The sequence below is a fragment of the Platichthys flesus genome, chromosome 16, assembly GCF_949316205.1.
Source record: "Platichthys flesus chromosome 16, fPlaFle2.1, whole genome shotgun sequence".
In the NCBI taxonomy this organism is placed as follows: Eukaryota; Metazoa; Chordata; class Actinopteri; order Pleuronectiformes; family Pleuronectidae; genus Platichthys; species Platichthys flesus.
In genome coordinates, this window is record NC_084960.1 from 19,769,120 (window position 1) to 19,790,509 (window position 21,390).

The 21,390-nt window shown below is 41.8% G+C and overlaps 1 protein-coding gene across 1 annotated transcript in view; it reads left to right on the top strand.

The window, feature by feature from the left end:
* LOC133970827 (protein TANC2-like) overlaps positions 1 to 21,390 on the top strand; it is a 61,387-nt gene that overhangs the window by 20,372 nt on the left and 19,625 nt on the right. The window contains exons 4-24 of the mRNA XM_062407886.1: positions 6,983 to 7,122; positions 7,652 to 7,820; positions 7,923 to 8,252; positions 9,494 to 9,619; positions 9,701 to 9,967; positions 10,445 to 10,584; positions 10,904 to 11,135; positions 11,228 to 11,400; positions 12,157 to 12,237; positions 12,320 to 12,520; positions 12,710 to 12,844; positions 13,426 to 13,731; positions 14,966 to 15,088; positions 15,709 to 15,846; positions 15,985 to 16,083; positions 16,449 to 16,640; positions 17,036 to 17,129; positions 17,898 to 18,031; positions 18,134 to 18,257; positions 18,495 to 18,670; positions 18,815 to 18,947. Coding sequence (XP_062263870.1) covers positions 6,983 to 7,122; positions 7,652 to 7,820; positions 7,923 to 8,252; positions 9,494 to 9,619; positions 9,701 to 9,967; positions 10,445 to 10,584; positions 10,904 to 11,135; positions 11,228 to 11,400; positions 12,157 to 12,237; positions 12,320 to 12,520; positions 12,710 to 12,844; positions 13,426 to 13,731; positions 14,966 to 15,088; positions 15,709 to 15,846; positions 15,985 to 16,083; positions 16,449 to 16,640; positions 17,036 to 17,129; positions 17,898 to 18,031; positions 18,134 to 18,257; positions 18,495 to 18,670; positions 18,815 to 18,947 — 3,513 coding nt within the window. The remainder of the gene's footprint in view (positions 1 to 6,982; positions 7,123 to 7,651; positions 7,821 to 7,922; positions 8,253 to 9,493; positions 9,620 to 9,700; positions 9,968 to 10,444; positions 10,585 to 10,903; positions 11,136 to 11,227; positions 11,401 to 12,156; positions 12,238 to 12,319; positions 12,521 to 12,709; positions 12,845 to 13,425; positions 13,732 to 14,965; positions 15,089 to 15,708; positions 15,847 to 15,984; positions 16,084 to 16,448; positions 16,641 to 17,035; positions 17,130 to 17,897; positions 18,032 to 18,133; positions 18,258 to 18,494; positions 18,671 to 18,814; positions 18,948 to 21,390) is intronic.

Sequence of the window (21,390 nt, forward strand, 5' to 3'; positions counted from 1 at the left end):
ATATTTGAGAAAATTGATTGATGACATCTGGTTCATGTAAACTCTTATGTCATAGTAATGTACATTTATGTTAAAACAGCTTTCAAATGCACTCACTGAAAAATGAGCTACAACTGTAAAAATGCAGTAACTGCAGACCATTCAGTACTAATCTGTAAAGCTGGTGAGATAGCCTTAGCTTAACTTAAGCTAAATCTACTAGATCCACCATTACCTGTGATTTAAAAAGATCTACTTTTAATGAACTGACTTCAGTTTCTTATTCAACACATAATAAAACGAGGCATTAGCAAATTTTCATAATGAAGAAAAACAAGCTGAACTCCTCCAAGTTAAGACTAGCATATCTTAAGGCCTAATTATAGTCCTGTGACTGCAACCGCGGAAGGCCACGCAGCTGCATCGACGGACTCGTTTTGGTTTATACTTCTCTAACGTGCTGCGCGTGTTGCAACGCAATTCACCGCCAGAACCATAGGCAGAGTAACGTTTTTTTTCAAAGACAAAATACACAAAGAAGAGACGTCTTCTTCTTCGTCGAATGTTTATTTACATCGCCACTCCGGCTCCTCATAGCCTATTTCTGGCGGACAAATCGGCCAGTCAGTGACGGGTTATATAAGTGGTCATACTTTCGGATCTCTTCTGCCAAGTGCTCTTCTATTTGGTCCATATTCGTTCTTCTAAATCTTCCGTGATTGTGGGGCATGAAACCGGAAACTAGACTCCGGACGGGAAGTAGTAAGCAGACCAATCACAAGCCTTGCGGGCTGCGTGAGGCTCGCGTCGCTTTGTCGTGTAGTTAAGGCCAAATTATAGTCGGGTTGCAGGCACGCACGCATGCACGCAAGACACGCAACACGCCCCTTTCAAGCCCTCTGGCGGCTTGCGTGCGTCCGACAATTTTTCTAACTACACGACAAAGCGACGCGAGCCTCACGCAGCCCTCAAGGCTTGTGATTGGTCTGCTTACTACATCCCGTCCGGAGTCTAGTTTCCGGTTTCATGCCCCACAATACGCGGAAATCACGGAAGATTTAGAAGAACGAATATGGACCAAATAGAAGAGCACTTGGCAGAAGAGATCCGAAAGTATGACCACTTATATAACCCGTCACTGACTGGCCGATTTGTCCGCCCAAAATAGGCTATGAGGAGCCGGAGTGGCGATGTAAATAAACAGTCGACGAAGAAGAAGACGTCTTTTCTTGTTGTGTTTTGTCTTTGAAAAAAAACGTTACTCCGCCTATGTTTCTGGCGGTGAATTGCGTTGCAACACGTGCAGCACGTTAGAGAAGTATAAACCAAAACGAGTCCGTCGATGCAGCTGCGTGGCCTTCCGCGGTTGCAGTCGCAGGACTATAATTAGGCCTTTAGAAAAATTGTCGGACACACGCAAGCCGCCAGAGGGCTCAAAAGGGGCGTGTTGCGTGTCTTGCGTGCATGCGTGCGTGCAACCCGACTATAATTTGGCCTTTAGTTTATGGGGATTTTGCTAGTAAAGGCAATAATTAGCAAAACATTAATCTCACTCAAACTTTTAGCTTTGTGTTTGGTCTCCACCAATCCTGTGTATCTGGCCCTGTAACTGCATTGTTCATAAGCTGTAGCAGCAAAATGGTGCCAATGATTGTACATTGTTGCATTTTCATGGTAATTTGAAGTTATTATATTGATTTAAAAATGAATATGAATAGTGGTTTGGCAAACAGAGGAGTCATGTTGGCTAGCTTTAGATGCTGTTACAGCCAGAGGGTGCCTTTCAAAACAGAGATATATTTAATTCCTCAGACTTAGGAAAGGAATGTTAGAAAGACATTTGGTTATATTCACATCCAGTGGAGGATATCCCTCTCTACATTTAATAATCATCTAAATATTTAAAAATGTACTGATGTTCAATTCAAAATCTTCTATCTAGGACCTCTTTCTACATTTTTCACATTTTTGGGGCTGAAGTGGATTATAATAGTCCATGACTGTGTTCAGACACTCTTTTGTTCTTCCAAAACTGGAGTCTCACTTTGGCCGCAGTGTTTCTTTCTTATCTGAATCTTCCCTCAGTCTTTCTCTTTTTGGCTGTGCTTTTTTTCTGTTACAAGACAGAAGATCGAGCTGTGTTGTTTAACTTAGCCCACATTTCTTGACATGTACTCTCTCCACTCGGCTCCTCCTGCAGTCCCTCTATTTCACTCTGAGTGTGTGTGTGTGTTGGTTGGAGGAGGGAGGAGGTTCAGACGGGGGAGGTCGCCTTTCCGAGCAGATATGGAGGCTCTGCAGTTGAAAGAAAAACTTCTCTAACAAATGGAAACCTTACTTGTTGCTTTCCTTACCGAAGAGGACGTCCTCTCTTCTTCTTTCAACGTCATGCTTCAATTGTTCTTCTGGTTCTTTGCTCTAGTTTGGAGGAGGCGCTACCTGTGAATGAAAAGGACTGCTTTTTAGGGGGCTGAAAAGGATAGCAGCCAGTGAAATACATTGTCCAGATCTGCTGTGTGAGTTGCTGTTGAAGAGCATGTGCTTTCCAGTTTTATTGGAAGTTACATCAGTGCATTCACTGTTGAAATGAAAAGTTTGGCTTTTACCACTTTTCATATGTTTAACTCTTCTGTGTATTGAAAAACCGCAGTCATTCTGCTTCAGAAGTTGGCGTTAGAGTGGACTTGAGTGTTTTTACTTTTTCCGGAGAGTCTCTCCCCCCTCTTATCTCTCCATTCCTACCTCCCTCATCGTTCTGTCCCTCTCTCTTTTGTGTACTCTGGAGAAGGAGGAGCTCAGGACCAAAGGGAAGAGGACTAGGCAGCGATGTTTCAATGTGCATCCAGTGCCACGGAAATTAACTCAGTTGACTCTGCCCTCTCCATGGAAGCACTGTGAAGCAATCAGAACCTTGCTTCTAGCTAGCTATGGACTGCACAGCTGCTATTTTGAAACCATGTGCCTGCTCTAGAACCAAGTGGTGTCGGCATGAGCGGTCCTCCAACCACCGTCGCCCATGGAGGCTGCTGCATGGCTGCAGTTGTGGCAGAGGTGTCATGGAAGCGGATGTCGTCAACCACGCCTCCTCCCTCCTGCGGCGTTTGCTGTTATATGTTTGCTGTTGTCTGTCCAGTGAGGACAGCACTGAGCTGCGACGAAATTGGGTGGCTCCTCCCATCAATGAAGCACAGAGGGGAGGACGAAGAGAGGAGGAAGGTGAGAGTGAAGTTATCAGCAGACAAAACAGAATTCTACCTGGAGAAGAATGAAGTGTCTTCGTGTCTTTATTAAGGGGCTGGTGTCTTTCAGTAAAGCGATTAAGCTCTGGCCTACACTTTTTCCAGATTCAATGACTTATTTTTTTTATCTAATTTTTATAAGGTGAGGGGACTCACAAATGGCATATTTGAAAAGGATTGTCAAAACCAATGCAGCAGATTCCAAAATATCGTGACTGAAACTTCCCAATTCCCTTTATAATATTTTAATTGGGCTCCACCCCTTTATGCCCCCTCCTATCAAGGGTCACACCTAAAGTTTAAAGAGGACTACATTTTGCTAAAATATTGAAGTTGCTGAAGAACTGTTAAGTATTGATGGAGTGCCACTTTGAGAACACAGAGCCATTATAATTAAATAAGCCATTGTAATCAGGAACACAATATTGCAATTCTTCTGCGGTTGGTGAATTATGACAGATTTTAGCGATTGCACAACTGACACAGACCCAGCTGGGAGGTGTAGAATCAATACTATTATTTATGAGCTGTCAGCAAGTGTTATATAAATTATCACACATCCCAGGCCTGTAATAATATAACTCATAGTGAATGTTATTCAACTATAGACCTACCATAGCATTTTTCTAATGGGGTAATTTGTCTGATGTTATCAGTAGTAGATGCGATTTCAGGTGAAGCATCCAGCCTGTGCCGTACAGTATCGCAGAAAAAGCATTATTCTTCAGATAGAGGAACACTGAAAGAAAAGTTTTCAGAAACAAAGAAATAAGTAAGGAAGCAAAACATTTAATGAGACTGGGAGCAAGAGAATAAAGAAGTTGTAAAGTCAGAAAGAAGGAATGAATTGACAAAGGATGGAAAAAAGACAGGAACAAGGCACTGACAGAAGCTTTAGTAGTCAATGATAGAAATGGAAAAAGTCTGTTTTATGTATCTGATCTTTCCATTTCTTTTCTTCTAAAAACAACTCACAAACCCTGTCATTGACTGACCACACACATATGCATATATGAGCGTGAGCGCATGCTCACATACAGACACATCCACACACACAGTGTATTTCCAGTTAGCTTTGTGTTTGCTTGGTTTTAATTTCAGTCTGCGATGCTCCTCTAGTATTTAGTCCACAATTTATAGCCATAATTACAGACTGTCAGAGAAAGACATAGAGTATGAGTTCTCAGGCTGTGGCTTACATTCTTGTGTGTGCGTGCGTGCGTGCGTGCGTGCGTGCGTGCGTGTGTGTGTGTGTGTGTTTGTGTGTGCATGTCGCTGTGTGTGTGTATGTAGGCTTGTTTTGTTCCCTCTTTAGGACATTTTCCATATTGTCAGGACCTCAAGGGGACCATAGGCCAGTCCGTCTGAGTAATGGGGAAGATGTGAATTGTGGTTAGGTTAGAGCATGAATTTATAGTTGCAAAGTCCTCTTGGCATATTAAGGTCATGCTAGTGAATATATTATATATATATATATATATATTAATATACTGTTTTACACACTTGCACATGCTTGTGCACACACACACGGTGAGTCTTCCAAGTGCACTTTGTATTGTAATCATGTCATAATCTTTATATGAATGCATTTTTACTTCTCTTGTGATGTGTTTGCTATTTTTTCCATAATCTCCTCTGATAGGACAGCTTTATTTCCCATTTCCTGACTGGACTAATCCAGTTTCATGGTGTGTGTGGATTAGGGGCTCCAGGTCACTAGGACAATGTAACATAGACCGAGACAGCAGTCACTGCTGGATGACTTGGATTACTTGCTAGGTTGGTCAATTGGTAATTTATGTGGCTCAGTTTGTGTTTGACCTTAATGTAACTTGACAGTGAGGCTACACTGGAGAGTCATACACTGGCAAAGCTCATATTAAAGAGATATTTTGCTTATTTGCTTTTGCTGGTCAGTTGGCCGCCAACACTTATTATGGTTACAGATGTCTAGTTTTGTCAGTCTCCTGGAAGTTGAAAACCAAAGATTGTCATTTTATGTCCCGTCCACCATGGTATAATGATAATGAGGAGAGGCGGTGTTCTAGTGGCAGACTATAGACTTGGACTATGGGCAGAGAAGGTCTCTGGTTCATCTCTGTTTCGACTCCACTGAGAGACAACAAAAGACGAACCTGGATTGATCTGTCCAAAAATCCAAGAGTCTCCCTACCCTGTCTAGTGCCCCTGAGCAAGGCACCTTACTCTCCCAACATCTGCTCCCCGAGCGCCGTACATGGTCGCTCACTGCTCTGTGTGTCCTGCACCAGATGGGTCGAAAGCAGAGATTAAATTTCCCTACCTGCATGAGTGTGCCTTTGCATGTCTTTGCATGTCTGTGCATGTGTTTGGGATGAATAAATGGATCTTAATCTTAATCTGATATTCCGTGTTGTGCTGGTGTCTGTGACTTTTCCAACACATCCATGTGAACACAGTGGGAAAACGCTGTAAACTTGCACCATAGTAACCTTATGAAATCTGATTTTGATGTGCCTCTCTGCACAAACGTGAAACCTCTGTTAGCATTCCTGATAACAAACCACTGGCACTGTGAGTATGTGTGCTCTGGTGTCAAGGAGATCATAAGGTAATCCTTTTGTTACACTTCAGACTTTAAACAAATCAATACTAACATGCTGATATATGTACTCAACTGAGGCTGATATAAATGTCTTCAGTTTTGCAAATATTTGGTCATGAATGACATATTTTAACAAATTAAAATGTACACTTAATGATATTGCTTTGTAGAAAGTAAAGTGATCACCAAACACTACCTACTGAATCTTGAATAGTGGAGCTTTCAGCACCTACATAGACGGATCTTTCCCTCAGGAGTTGTGGAGTGGATATTTAGATAAAATCAAGTGGACAACAATACAAGTGAATGCAATTGTTGTTCTTCATCTGCTTGCAATCATATCCGCTTAAAAGGGGCTTTTGTCATTGTTGTAATCAAAGTTCCACTGAGTGGTTGGTGGATACATTCATTATTATTGTAAGTTTAAGAGACCAAATTGTAGATTGCTATCAACAAAATATAGTAAAAAATAGTATATGTAATAAATAGTGTCTGCTTTGCATAGTATGAGGAGTGTTTCTTTTAAAACATTATTAAGGAAAATATGTGGCATTTTACATGTTTGGCTTCTTGTGCACATGGATACCATGGAAAATCCACGATGAAGTGATTGTGACTTTCAATAACAACTGTTGCTTTTGTATTGACTCTGTGTGCAAAATGTCTCTTTTGGGCCAATGTCCGTCACATGACCTGCAGCCACCATATGAGAATAACCTCATGGGATCGCCCACTGCTCCTGGGCTGTTTCTTTGTGCAAGCACAAAACAGAATGAAGCAGTTTTTGGTTCAGACAAGCGGCACGATGGTGGAGCACTGTCGCCTCACAGCAAGAATCCTGGTCCGACCAGGGTCTTTTCCTTGTGGAGTTTCTGCTCTCCATGTGCCCGTGTGCTTTCTTAGGGCACTGGGCTTCCTCCCTAAATCTAAAGACTTGCAGATGGGGGTTAGGTTATTTGGAGACGTTGTTTGAATGTGAGTCTGAAAAGTTGTTTATCACTGTATGTCTTCCCAATTATACACTGGTGAGCTGTCCAGGGTGTGCACCGCTTCTCGCTCAATGGCAGCTGGGATTAGATCTAGCCCCTCTGTGACCCTCAAAGGATAAATTGTAAGGTGCAATTATTGGATTGATGAATGAATCCTAATGCAATCTTTTGGCTTTTGTTTCACTATCCAGGTGAGGACGAAGAGTTGGGACCTCCTCCCTCAGTGGACGAGGCAGCTGATGCTCTGATGACCAGGTTGGGCTTCCTGCTGGGGGACAAGATAATCAGTGGAGAGCCGGGGTCCCCTTACCTAGCCCAGGACGATGCACAGGTGAACTGTTTCTGTTATTTGATTCTCCCCTTCACATATTGTATACGTCTTAAAAATATACAGCATTCTTGGATAACACAAAGAACAATAAAGTTTATTTTAGTATTTGTAAATAATAATCAAATTGTTGGGGTGACAGAGATACCTTAGTCAATCGCATTTTTTTGTTTTGCCCACTCTTAAATATTTTTAAATATTATGGACATTAAAGACTTGAATTAACTGCAACCAAATTTTGGTTAAAAAGTCCCCAGATATTGGTTTTCCTTTAGTTTTTTTATTTTCGCGTCAGACTGTTAAAAAAACGTCATCAAAGCTATATCTTGCTGTGTTCTGCCCCTCTGGATAATATCTGCAGGATCTCTAGGGTTTAGTGCATGTCTGAAAGCAGCTGAACACTTAACTTTAAACTTTTACAAAATTTTTTGAATAAATGTTTTGTATATTTGATTTGTTTTTTATTGTTGCTATCAATTTTCGTTTCATAAACATGAGAAATTGAGGATACATTCTGGTGTCTTTCCCACAGAGGATCTCTCCTTCCTCCAGTCTGGCCAGTAGCAGCACCTCCCCCTGCTCCACACTGCAGCCCCCTGCTGGAGGAGAAGGCAACAGCGATAACAAGCATGTCTCCTCCAACAATGCCTCTGTCACCTCCCCCACCTCAACACTGGAAAGCAGAGACAGTGGCATCATAGGTGAGATACTGTGTACACACTTTTTATTTTTTAAGTCAGAGAAAGTTAGTAGTTTATACTTTTAAATTATTCACTTTTTCTGTCTTCCCTTTGCTCTAACAGCCACGCTGACCAGCTATTCTGCTAGCTGTTCAGATTCAGCAGCAGAGCAGTACAGCAGCACCAAATACCCAGGAGATGGTTACCATGGGAGCAGCCTCCACCTCTGGCCGGCAGGTGGCCGGCCGGTGGTGGTCTCCACCTCCTCGTCCTGTATGGTGGCCGTGGAAAGTGTTAACGACAGCCATCTATACAGGGTGGACGACAACATTGCCGCCTCCACTTACAGCCTCAACAAACTCCACCCAGACCGAGGCACTGTCGCTGCACGGTCTTTGGGCTCCACCCACTCCATACCTGTCTACCTCATGCCCCGCCCCAATTCAGTTGCTGGTAAAATGTTAAATTTGATAATGTGTTTTAACATGTTTTGATGTGTGCTAGGAGATCTTCCATAATAATTATGTTTCCGCTCTGGGTTTAAAACAGGACAGTTCACACATTAACTACACAATAAGTGTGCTCAACTTTCATTCAATCTTCTTCCTCATTATTATTTTGTCAGTCTTGATGGCTTACTTTCTTTTCCATCACTGCAGTTCAGAATAACACCATAAGAACTTTATGACCATATAAATAACATACATAGTAAAACATCTCAAAACACACACATACAGCACATACACACAGGACATGAGGCACAGCCAACACTGTCATGTTCTGTGGTGCTAGAGATCGGTAAATGGATTGACTGGATCAAGCTCTCGGTATGTTTCCATATTGTTTTGTGTGAAGTCGAGAAAGCTCCATTCATCGTCGCTTTGTTCGCTTTCAAATCCGCTTTGTAGCAGTGGGAGTGATAGTTAGACTGCAGTAACCTGGAAGAAAAGGGACATCATAATGAATCGTCTTTAATAATTTGAACTTAACCACAAGTCTAAATTACTTATTTATTTCAGTGTTGTTTTAAATACTGGGTTATGTTTGTGGTTGTATTCTTATTGTGTGTTTTTTTTTGTTCATGCAGTGGCTCTGTAGATTTCCGTTACAGCACTAAGATAAGATAAACTCCCCTTACTTCACAATATGTACATGCAGGCACCATGTCACTACGAGGTTGCCCAGTGAGTAGCAGCAAAAACAGGAAGTCATCGCTCCCACTCAGGATACTGTTCGGCTAATAATTTAGCTTCTACTCAGCGTTTGCAGCACAGGGAACAGACTAATAAGAACTCTGATTTGATAATTCTTACCAAAATTCAGTGGTGAGAACCGAGATCCTAGGATTTCCCAGAAGATCTCTCCTGCTTTAATTTTACTGGAAAAACTATGTATGTTTATAGAGTGAAATGATCTGTAATAATGTCTCATGATCATCTTGATTCAGTTTTCCTATAGCGCCATCAGAGAGATCAGACGATTGGCAGTGTGTTTTCCCACCTCAGAAACAGTGTATCCTATGGAATTAAACATTACACAAGTAAAATCAACATCATTATATCTAACAATTCTATGGTTAAAATCACATTTCCTATATGATGAGAAATCAGTAGAAGATATATTCCTGGGAAACAGTTATTTTTAAATCCTTTAACCTTTTCTTTACTTTATTTTTCATAAATTTCTATCTGCAGCCACTAGTTCTGCCCACCTTGAGGATCTGGCGTATCTGGATGAGCAGCAGAGACAAATCCCTTCAAGGACATCCCTCAGAATGCCCAGACAGAATTCTGGGAGTCGTAGTCAACAGGACCACAGAGGTAAACACAAGCACATGCTCTCAAACACAAACACAACATTCATTTTAACAAGCAGTATAACAATACTCTCTTCCCCTGCAGTTCGTTTTACTCCCTCTCTCAGCCTGAAGCCCCTGCACTTTGAGGTTCCCGGTCTCTCATCTGATTGGCTGTTCACTGGCAGGGAGTGGCTCTTTCAGGAAGTACATGCCTATCTCTGCAGTGATGACCTGTCAACCAGTCGGGGCGTGGTGATCTTCGGCAACATGGGCTTCGGCAAAACAGCCATCATTGCCAGACTGGTGGCGCTCAGTTGTCATGGAAACCGAATGTGGCCTCCTGCTGCTCGGCGCCTGAGCACTCCAAAGCGTAAGCAGAGACATCCATAATATTAGCGAGACAAAGATTCAAAATCAAATAAAAGCCTGTACACAACCTCCATTTTATTGCAGAATGAGGCCAAAGCAATTCTCTTTCAATTTTACATATGCAATTATTTTTCTCTTTTGCAATCACTTATCAACAGTTAACCTTTTTTTACAGTTATAATTTGTTTTACTTTGAATCATGCGTTATTAATTGATCAATTTTATATCACTGCTTTTCCTCATGAACTTGAAGTGGATTTTGTGGAATTTGGGCTGGAGTCCAAATTAGATGCTTTCCAGCAGTGCCCCAGTGAGTTATTCCAGTCATGAGGAGAATCCTATTCAGCTTGTAAGAACCAGCTGAGTCATCATGCAGAACCCAACCTTCCAGAAAACATCTGCAAGAGAAAGACGGTTGTGTTTACATCTTCACTGACATTTAAAATGAAGAACATTTTTCCATGCACCCTCCATCCAGATGTTGCACCTGTTTCTCTCTCCAACGATTCCCTGGGAAGAGGAGGAGGAAGAGGAGATGAAGGAGGAGGAGGAAGCTGTCCAGGAACTCCAGAGATGAAGAGGAGACAGGAGGAAGCCCTGAGGAAACTTGCAGGACAGGTCATATTTCCACTTTACTCACTGTTGGTCAACTTTATAACCCAGAAAGCTGTCATGGAATAATAATAAGATAATTCAGTCCCTCAACTTAGCTGCATAATACCCTTAATGTGTTATCAATATATTTGGCCAATTAGCCGGAGCCCTACTGCCGGCCTAGATAAATAAATTTAAGATATTCAGATCATTGATAGGTATTTCTGAGAGGAGGAGGTTCCGTCGCAGTTTTTCTCTAACTAAAACTTCAGTGGCCAGGAAAGATCAGTAAACAAACTGGTCATCCAAAAACCCTTCCATTATTCCAACATTCCCTCTGCAGGTAGTCTCATATCATTTCTGTCAGGCTGACAACAGTTACACTTGTCTGGTTCCGGAGTTTGTCCACAACATGGCGGCAATGCTAAGTCATGCACCTCAACTGCTGGCCTATCAGGAGCTACTGCACCGGTCGCCACAGCTACAGAGCACGCTCAGTCTACGCTCCTGCATTCAGGATCCAAGCTCTGCCCTCCAGAGAGGAATACTGGAACCACTCGAAGCTCTCCACAGAGGTGCACACAGATTCTACTGTATACTGCTAACTTCTTTCCTGTTAAACGAGGGACTGTATTTAATCTGACCTGGTCCAAATTGTTTTTTTCAGAGAGGAAGTTGCACGTGGAAGGGGCAGGGCTTATTGTATTGATTGATGGGTTAAATGAGGCAGAATTCCACCGGCCAGACTACGGCAACACACTGACTTCCTTCCTGTCCCAAAACGTCCCAAAATTTCCTCCCTGGTTGAAGATCATCACCACTGTCAGGACCAGTCAACAGGTATTCACAGAAACACACACACACACACACACACACACACACACACACACACACACAAACACCTTTTTTATTCAGCTCTATTATTTTCACAATAGAATGTTTATCCCAGCAGCCTTCATAATCACCAAAGTCCCTTCTGAAACCTTCTAAATCTAGTTTGACAAACAACCTTTCTGAAAGAAGGTCAAACAAACAACAATCAAAATCAAGACCCTGGTCAAGCTTTGTATATCTCCATGGAATGAAGCGGTATATAAATGGCTGAGGAAAGAGTGATACATGGTTTCTTATGAGTTTGCATGGTGTTTCTTTAACCTCTTCCCAAACTAAAGCATAACACGAGCAATAAACTAAACACAAATCAACTAGCAAAAGTGTAAGAAATTGATTCAACTATTTGTTTACTCTAATAGAGATACAAATGTTAGCTTTACTTGCTCAAAACGTATGTTAGCAAAATGTAGCAGACCGAAAAGCTCATATGTTCAGAACAGTTATTATTTTACCACAGTGTGAGACTGGATCTAGATGCTAAGCTACACATTACACTACATAAACAACAGAACAAAGGTGCAAGGGTACTTTTACATTCAAACTTTATCAGCTATTAATGATAACTTTGGTAATGTAGCAATAGTAAAACCTTTCATAAAGCACATTTAAGCTTGAAATAACATCTGTCTGACGCACCAATATACCAACACCACACGGAGGTGACTTTGCTGACAAAATCTATCTATCTATTTATTCCTTCAGGACATCACTTGTTCTCTACCTTTTCATCGCATCTCCCTGGACAAGATGGAGGAGAGCAATGCTATAGATCAAGACCTGCAGGTAAAATGCACACAAACTGTCTGCGTGTCTGTCTGTCTTTCTACCCATCTATCTGGTCCTCATTACGTCGTTTTTTTGTTAGGGTTACCTGATGCAGCGTATCCATAGCAGCAGCGAGATCCAGAGCAACGTGTCGCTGAGTAATGGCCGCTTTGACAACGCGGCACTCACCAAACTGATCAGCCACCTTAAGAGCCTGAGCAAAGGCTCATACCTCTACTTGAAACTGACACTGGACCTGATAGAGGGTGGATACCTGGTTCTGAAGAGCTCCAGCTTCAAAGTGAGTAAGAGGCTGGAAGGGAGGGTGAAACCGGATCAAAGTCAAGGAAGATGACGTTAAAGATGATTTACCACTCATTTGATACTTCAGTTGGTCGTGTAGTGATACATGATTATAGTGACTGAATTATTTCTGTGAGGAAAAATGATGACATTTTTTTTCTGAACACATGTGCCTGTGTGTTGGTAGGTGGTTCCTGTCAGTCTAGCAGAGGTGTACCTGCTGCAGCTCAACATGCGGTTTCCCACCCATTCGTCTTTTCAGAGAGTTCTGCCGTTGCTTAACATCACTGTGGCATCACTGCACCCACTGACCGACCAGCAGGTAAACACCATTAATGTGTGTGTGTGTGTGTGTGCCTGTGCGTGTGTTTTTGTGCTAGATGGTCTGCAAATGGTCTGTATTAACATAGCTCTTTTCTAGCCTCGATGATCACTCAAAGCTCTGTACGTTTCAGTTTTGCTATTCTCTCATTCCCACACACATTCAAACTATGGATCTATCATTTTGATAACCTGTTTATTTTTTATTTTACCACATCGTACTGAGAGTCTGACATCATGTCTCATGCAGCAGGGCAGGCAGCAGCTAGTTCGATCTCATTTATGTGAATATTCAAGAGCAGATTCTAGCCAATCAAATCACGTTGAAAATACAGGTCCTGTCTGACGTCAAATGTCAAAATGACCCTGGAGAGAGGAGGCAAAGGCAGCTGGTGAACCTGGTGTGTGTTCATCTGGTTGTGGAGTTCACTTCCCACATACTTTCATTCAGCATTATATTTTGTGTGTCCTAAGCCGGAAACTGTGATATCTACTTTGTTTTGTATTGTTGTTATATATTTAACATACTGATATGAAACAATAAACTGGAAATATGACTGTTCCTCCCCTGTTCTCCTCCAGCTGTTTGAGGTAGTGAACTCTGCCGCTCTGACTGGAGGAACGCTGCAGTGGGACGAGTTTTCCCAGCGTCTGGAGCAGCTCTCGTCGTTTCTCCTGAGGCGGAGCGACGGAAGCTGGATGCTGAACCATGCCTCCTTTAGAGAGTGGCTGGTTTGGAGGGAGGAGGGGCAGGACGACAGGTTCCTCTGTGACCCCAGGAGTGGTCACACTCTTTTGGCCTTCTGGCTCTGCAGACAAGAAGGGAAGTTGAATCGACAGCAAACTCTGGAGCTGGGACATCACATCCTGAAGGCTCATATCTACAAGGTTAGTGCACACAAACGCACATTGAATTACGAAAAGACACTTCTTCAGCAGGGCTGAAAAAAAAATCTAATCTCCTTGTAGTGATTATTTTTATATTCAGATAATAGTAGCCATTGCTTGTTACTTCTTTCTCTACTTGACAGTGTTAATCTGGTCCACGTCTCTGAAAATGTTAAGTTCTAACAACAGCTGTTTTTTTGAGTGTTAGTCAAAATCCTCTTACATCTGAGTATGAGGTACCACTGTGCTGTGGCTTTCAATTGTAGACTCTCTACACTGTTGGTCATCATACTTGTGTTGGTGATGAAAAACTATTGGTGGTGTTTTGAGTCTGTTGTTGGGACCAGTTTAGAGTGTTAATGTGTTTTTCTGATTGTCTCAGACTTTTCATAAATGCATTTGCAACAGAAAAAGCTGCTTTTTTAAGTAGAAGATTTGTCTTAACTTAACAAACTTCCAATCCTGTTCAGAAGTACCCTGTTCGGTGTCGTGCTCACTGTTTTCCATGTTTGACTATGTTGTTTTTACAAAAATTCCCTGTCTGTGCCATGTGGAAGACATGATGTGTTGAAATTTGCCCTATCTCGAAATGGATCTGCAATAATATTTAATGGTGTCTTTCCTGACCCACACTACATCCTTACACCAAGTTTTGTGGTAACCCGTCATAATTGTGTGTTATCCTGCTAACGAACACAGAAAAACGTGGATGATAGCAGAACCTCCTTGGCAAAGATACATATCAAATAGCCTTCTTCTGAAGAGGAACATGTTTATGGATAGTGTAGAGGCAACACAATCTTAATACAACACACTTAAAATGTAAAGCCAGAGACCTAAACATAATGAAGAAAAAATTGATATGCAGCAATATGATATACAGCTTGAATAAAATGCCAACAAAGGCTATGAAGAGGTCACTAACTAGTAAACAAGCAAACACGGATATGAGCAATGCTTAGTTAAAAATACCATAAAAGTCGATCTCGTTGTTTCATGAAAAGGAAATGTTTGATCCCACATTGGTAAACCTCATGCTCGCACACAGGAAGGAACCTCTGGAAACATAATTTCAGTTTGTTATCAACAGCGGCTCAATTAGAAGTGAGCACACTGTGGACAACCTCATTTACATGTTAAACATTGTTACTGTGCATTTATTGTGTATGTATTTAATTCCTATTGATACCAGAATCACCAAATTGACGGAGACAACAATCTATTCTGTCTCCAGGGTCTAAGTAAGAAGCTTGGGATTTCCTCCTCAGTTCTACAGGGGCTGTGGCTTACCTACAGCACAGACAACCTGAGCCCTACTCTGTCATCTCTTCGCAACCTCTACACCCCGAACATCAAGGTAAGACACACACACACACACACACAATCATTTCTTGATTTCCTTTGACTGTAGGACTGTAAAGTAATTAAAAATGTATTTTTGAGTACTTCACACCACAAAGCAATATGTTATCAACCAACAAGGCATATTTGGTTGCTTTAAAACATCACCAATATATAAAAGTAGAAGCAGAAGCCACTTTTCAGACTCCTAAAAATCAGGACCAAAGGAATGCTGTAAAAACAATCAAACCTCACATTGAGTCCTACATAGTTCCCATTATTTTCACATGTTTTCAATCATCACTGACAGACATGTATAGCATGTTGAGAGACAAATTAATGACTTTGCTTTAAACTGTCTTAGGATAGACTTACTCTAACCTTAACCAAAGTTACTACTTGCCTAACCCATACCCCTACTTTAACCTAAAGCAAACCTTAACCTATCATTCACATATTCTTCGCCTTAAAATGTCATTATTTATGTTATGGGGACTTGCTTTTTATCCCCTTAAAGAAGACAAATTCCCATAATGTGACTTTGCTAACGTATTTAGGTCCTCAAAACGTAAGGTAAAACACAAACACATACAGATACACAAAAGCAGGTTGTCACTTCCCTGTCTACCTTTCCAGGTGAGCCGGTTGCTGATCATGGGTGGAGCTGATGTGGATTACCATAGTGGCGTCCTTAACAACGCCCCTCTTTTGTGTGTGCACTCCCATCTGGGCCACACAGATGCCGTGGCACTGCTGCTCGATCATGGAGCTCAGGTAAAAAAAAAATGTTTTTCTGATTTTGTTTTATGGTTATTTGAGACTAAATAGAAAGATAAACCTAACCCTCAAGAAACATGATAGAACTTTTTTACATTGTAGTGCAAACTTGTAGCCTCTGTGATGTATTTCTAGGTGGATTCTCAGTCACATGATGGTTTGACTGCACTGGGATTTGCTGCTGCTGCTGGACATATGGACATTGTCATAATGCTGAGTCAGCACAGAGCTAAGGTATAATCTACCATTGGGCCTACTACATTTATTTTGTGACATAAAGTCTGGCTGTTTGAATACATTTTTGTCAGACTGGCATTTGTTAACAGGTGTGTTGAGGTGGAAATATTCAGCCATTGACTGCTTATTTCATGTATTCTACAAATGGATCTATGCTTCAGCCAAAATTCTTGCTAGTCGTGTGTGACCGTCCTCAACTTTTCAACTTTGATTCTCAAGAGCTGGCTCCAGTCACATTTGATGCTCCGAAAAGCTCTACTTCATCCCTGTCTGTCTTCATGCCGGCTCATTTCTCTCAGTTGGAAACCTTCCTTAGCAAAAAAGAATATTCTACACAAGCCTTTGTCTTTCTGTGTATTCAGGTGGGTCATGTGGACAGCTCAGGTCAGTGTGTGTTGGTGCACGCTGCTCAGCGAGGCCACCTCAAGGTGCTGGACTTCCTGTTGAAGCGTGCGGACTGGAGCTGCACTTCCTGCTGTGGCCAGCGGGGAGTAAGCAAGACCCATGCAGTGCAGCAAGCTCTGATTGCAGCAGCCAGCATGGGCCACACAGAGGTAAACACACATTCACAAACACACACCCTTATACAGCCCTAGGAATGTGTGTCAGTACCTGTGCCACACAGATGTCAAACACATGCACGCACACCAACACGCCCTTAAACAGCCCTTTGTGTGATTAATTGAGGACCTCCCTAAATGTCCTCACTCCACAAGGCCTAAAAGTCACAAAAACTTGTCCTCAGAAAGATAGTATTGATGTGTGTGACTCAAATATGCATGTAAATAAATAGATGTATTTGTAAAATATGAACATATTAATCAAACTTAAACAGAGAGACAGACACTCAACAATTCTACAACAAGAATCCATATAAACCCATTAATTATGTATCTGTGTGTGTCTACGTGTGTGGTGTGTGTGTGTTTGTATGTGTGTGTGTGTGTAGATGGTGTCGTATCTACTAGATCTTCCAGAGGAAGATGAGGAAGAAGAGGAGAGACCTGAGATTAACACATCTGACACTCTTTGGGGAGAAACAGGTACTACAAAACCTAATGCAACTGTACAAAATTTACTTTAAAAACTGCACCCTACATTTGTGTTTTTGTTTTATTATAAAATATTTCTGCATAAAATAATTTTTAATAGAAGGACTAGTGCTTTCTCTTGTCTCTTATTGCAGACATATGCACTGTCATTGCATGGCAGAACTGTCTGTTGAACCATATTAAGGCCATATTGAAAATAGAGATCAGGTAGAACCTGTGTTGGCCAGAGTTCCACGTCCTCTGCCTCCACAATCTGAAACCAATCTCATTGTTTCGTGAGAAACTACTCAAAACTACAAAACTCCTTTAAAGGAAAGTTCATTATCTGCTCACCACTATGCCGATGGGGGGGTAGGGGAAGTGTTTGAGTCAACAAAACACCTTTGGAGTCTCAGGGGTAAACAGCGCTGCAGCCAAATTCAATACAACTGACGTAAATGGAACCCCTCCTTCAGATGTATAATAACAGCAGAAAAAAAATACAACATGCCTCCATATTGCTTGTGTGGTGTCATTCAAGTGTCCCCTAACCCTAACCCGACATTCATATTTGGCTTGAAACGGCGTAATTTACACCATGTTCTTAGCCTAAAAACCCTCTGATAGCCTCCTCTGAGGCGGGTTCATGCTGTTGCAGACACAGTGGAAGACCACACACACCCTCACCCAAGGGAACGTGCGGGGTTCCCGTTCGCATTGATACGTCCACTAGCATAGCCAATTCCGGCAGTTCTTATTTCCCCACATCTCTGTTTTCAGCTCTAACAGCAGCAGCAGGAAGTGGCAGGCTGCCTGTGTGCAGGCAGTTGTTGGAGCAGGGTGCTGCTGCTGAGCAAGGCAACAGGCGAGGTGTGGCTCCGCTCTTCAGTGCCGTGAGATATGGCCACTGGAAGGTATGCCCCCCCCCCCCCCCCCCAAGCACACAAAGAATAAGGTCTATTTTGATTCCTGCTGTTTGAATGTTGAGTGCCTTTCTCTCTCTGTCTCGTTGTCAGGTGGTGGAGTTGCTACTGAATCATGGGGTGGATGTGAACTTGATTGACCAACAGGGTCGAACAGCTCTAATGACGGCAGCCTCCGAGGGACATATGCCATCCGCACAGCTGCTGCTTGAACATGGTAACCAACCGCACCATACCATAACAACAACAATGGCTGGAAATGGAAAATATTTTTTTTATTTTCACCAGAGAAAGCAAAACCCTCTACGCCTGTGCTATAGTGGCTGAATAACTGGATTAATTCACACAGTTTAATCAGTTAGGGGTTGAATCCTTCTGCAGTCATCTGACCTCAACATTATCTCTAAGCTTGATGTTCACAGAGATGAATCTCTTTATATCTCTCTGTTTCTAGGAGCCTCTCTGGACCAGAGTGACAGAGAGGGGTTAACAGCACTGAGCTGGGCATGTCTCAAAGGCCAGCTCCCCTTGGTCAGAGAGCTGGTGGAGAGAGGTGCAGCCACAACTCATGCTGACCGCAGTGGACGAACACCTCTGGATCTCGCTGCGTTCCGTGGTGACCCAGAAGTGGTGTGTGAATCAGAAGCAGTTGACATTACATATACAGAATACCTGCCAAGCTAAAGTGTGGCAGTCCCTGCTTTACCTGTCCTGCAGAGTCTGCAAAAGTAAATGTAGCTGAGCGAAACCTGTTTGCTTTCTCTCCTGTGTTAGGTGCAGTACCTGGTGGATCATGGCGCATTAGTGGAACACGTGGATTGCAGTGGGATGCGTCCTCTTGACCGAGCGGTCGGCTGCAGAAACACTTCGGCTGTCATCGCTCTGCTCAAAAAGGGAGCCAAGATAGGTATGAACATGACTCAGTGTTTATAATCCCTATGATTATTTTTGTTTGTATCAATTTAACCCCACACTCACGAGGTATATGAAACCTAGAAATATGAACAATTAAAGAATTATTAAGTGCTACTGTAATGTTTTAAATAATTAAAATCACTCTTATTTTTTTATTATAAGTGCACCTTATTTTAACATGAATTTAAAAAACACTTATGTTTTCTTTTACCACCAAAACATGTTTTACTCGCACAGTGACATTACATATGACTGTTAATTCAAAAGGAGAAAGTTCCCCCTAAAATGTGGATAGTCTGCATTCCTACTCTTTTGGAAGACAAAGGTGTTAATTTGTGGTTATTTTTCTTCAGCAATCAATTTTCTTGTAAAATGCACTGTTTTTGTAGGTTTAGAATCTCCTAGTGACTACATTGACGGGTTTCCGTTAGTGGTTGCATGCAGAAACGAAGGTTGTTGAAACCAGGACGTGAACATAATAAACGTGCATCAGATTAGACTTTTCGGGATTCTTATTTTCTTAATGTGTCACATTCAAGAACATTTCTATTTGTATTTTTCACGTTGCATAGCTTCAGTTGAAATCAGGAAGGGACTAAGTAGGTTAATAACTATTTATTTATTTTCTTTTTTTTTATACTTTATTTTTAAAGAAGCAAAGATACATTGAAACATACATACATACATACAGGGAACAGAAAGTTGGTCACTTATACATTATAAACTGTTGGTACACTGATGGAAGTAAATGTCATTTTACACAGTAGAAGATCAGTGATGATCCTGTGAGGTCACAAACACAATCCATTTTTCCCAATACCACAAAAATGTATCAAACCGTAGATTCAGCGAAAAAGTCATTCTCTCCATATGTTGAATATCAGTTACAATATCTGTCCAGTCGGTCTCTGTTGGAGGTTCGGCCTGTAGCCATTTTCGCGTTACAGCTTTCTTGCTGGCTGCTAACAGTATCTTTACCAAATATTTGTCCTGCACCAATAGGTGAGCTGCGATGTTGCCCAGATAGACTGTAGAAAAGGAACAGTCAAATCCATCTCCAAAAACAGTCTTTATTACTTGTATTACCACCTGCCAGTATGGCCCAATGGCTGGGCAGCTCCAAAAAATGTGGAAATGATCTGCCAGCTGTTCTCCGCATTTCCTCCAACATAGACCCGTTCCTGCCTCACCTGTTTGTGCATGTTTTAATTTGGGGGTTATGAAGTATCTAAACAGATTACGCCAACAGAAATCCCTCCAAAGGCCTGAGCTGGTGGAAGTGGACTGCACAGAGCACATATAAATATGTCCATTAAATTGACACCACATTTATCCTTTGATTTAATCTCATCATTAAAATAGGACCTGGTTTGTAAATACCTGAAAAAATCCAGCTTTTCTAAACCATACATCTCTGACATTTTCTGAAAACTATCCAGTTCTCCCTTTGATGAAATTGAACAGTAAGAAGTGATGCCAATTCTATGCCAATATCTAAACCTCCCATCAATCCCCGCCGGCTTAAAGTCCGGGTCAAAAGCAACCCATCTCAGCAGTCTAGACCGTCTTTCAAATAGTGGTGATCCACATTCCTTAAACCAGATTCTAAGAGGAACTTTTGTCCATTGATTTAAACTTTTAACATGTTGCTCGTACAAGATTCTGCAACCCAATATGGATTGTAACGGTATATCTAGGTGTGAAGTTTCCAAATCTTTCCATTTTGCTATATACACTGGGTTACAGCAGCATGCTAGTGGTCTTAATTGCGCCGCCTTGTAGTAGTCTGTCAAACATGGTAATGATCTACCCCCTTTTTCTTTGGTAAGTTGCAGTGTTTTGAATTGAATTCTTGGTCTTCTACCACCCCATATGAATCTTGATATCCACTTATCCCATTCATTAAATTGTTGCAGTGGTACTACAGCCGGCAAGGATTGAAAGAGGTACAAGAGTCGGGAGAGTACATTCATTTTTATCGTTTCTTTTCTATTATGCATTTCTAAGGGCAGTTGGGACCACCTGTCGATATCTGCCTTGATGTTTTTACTTATGGGGCCATAATTGCGATCATATATTTTGGAAATGTCTTTAGGTATTTGAATTCCCAGATACTTAATGTCTAGGGAGTTCCATTTGAAACCAAATCTATTTAGCATGTCTTTCTGAGGGGTGTAGTTATAACCTAGAGTTTGCGTTTTTTGCACGTTTAATTTATATCCAGAGTAAGTTCCAAAATCTTTTAGCGAGGACATCAGTCTGGGAATGCTGACCTCTGGTGTCGTAATAAAGAGCAAAACATCATCTGCATATAGACAAATCTTCTGCTCTGAACCTCTAATCATGACTCCTCTTATCACCTCATCATCCCTGATTAACTGTGCCAGGGGCTCTATAAATAAAGCAAAGAGGGCGGGGCTGAGGGGGCAGCCTTG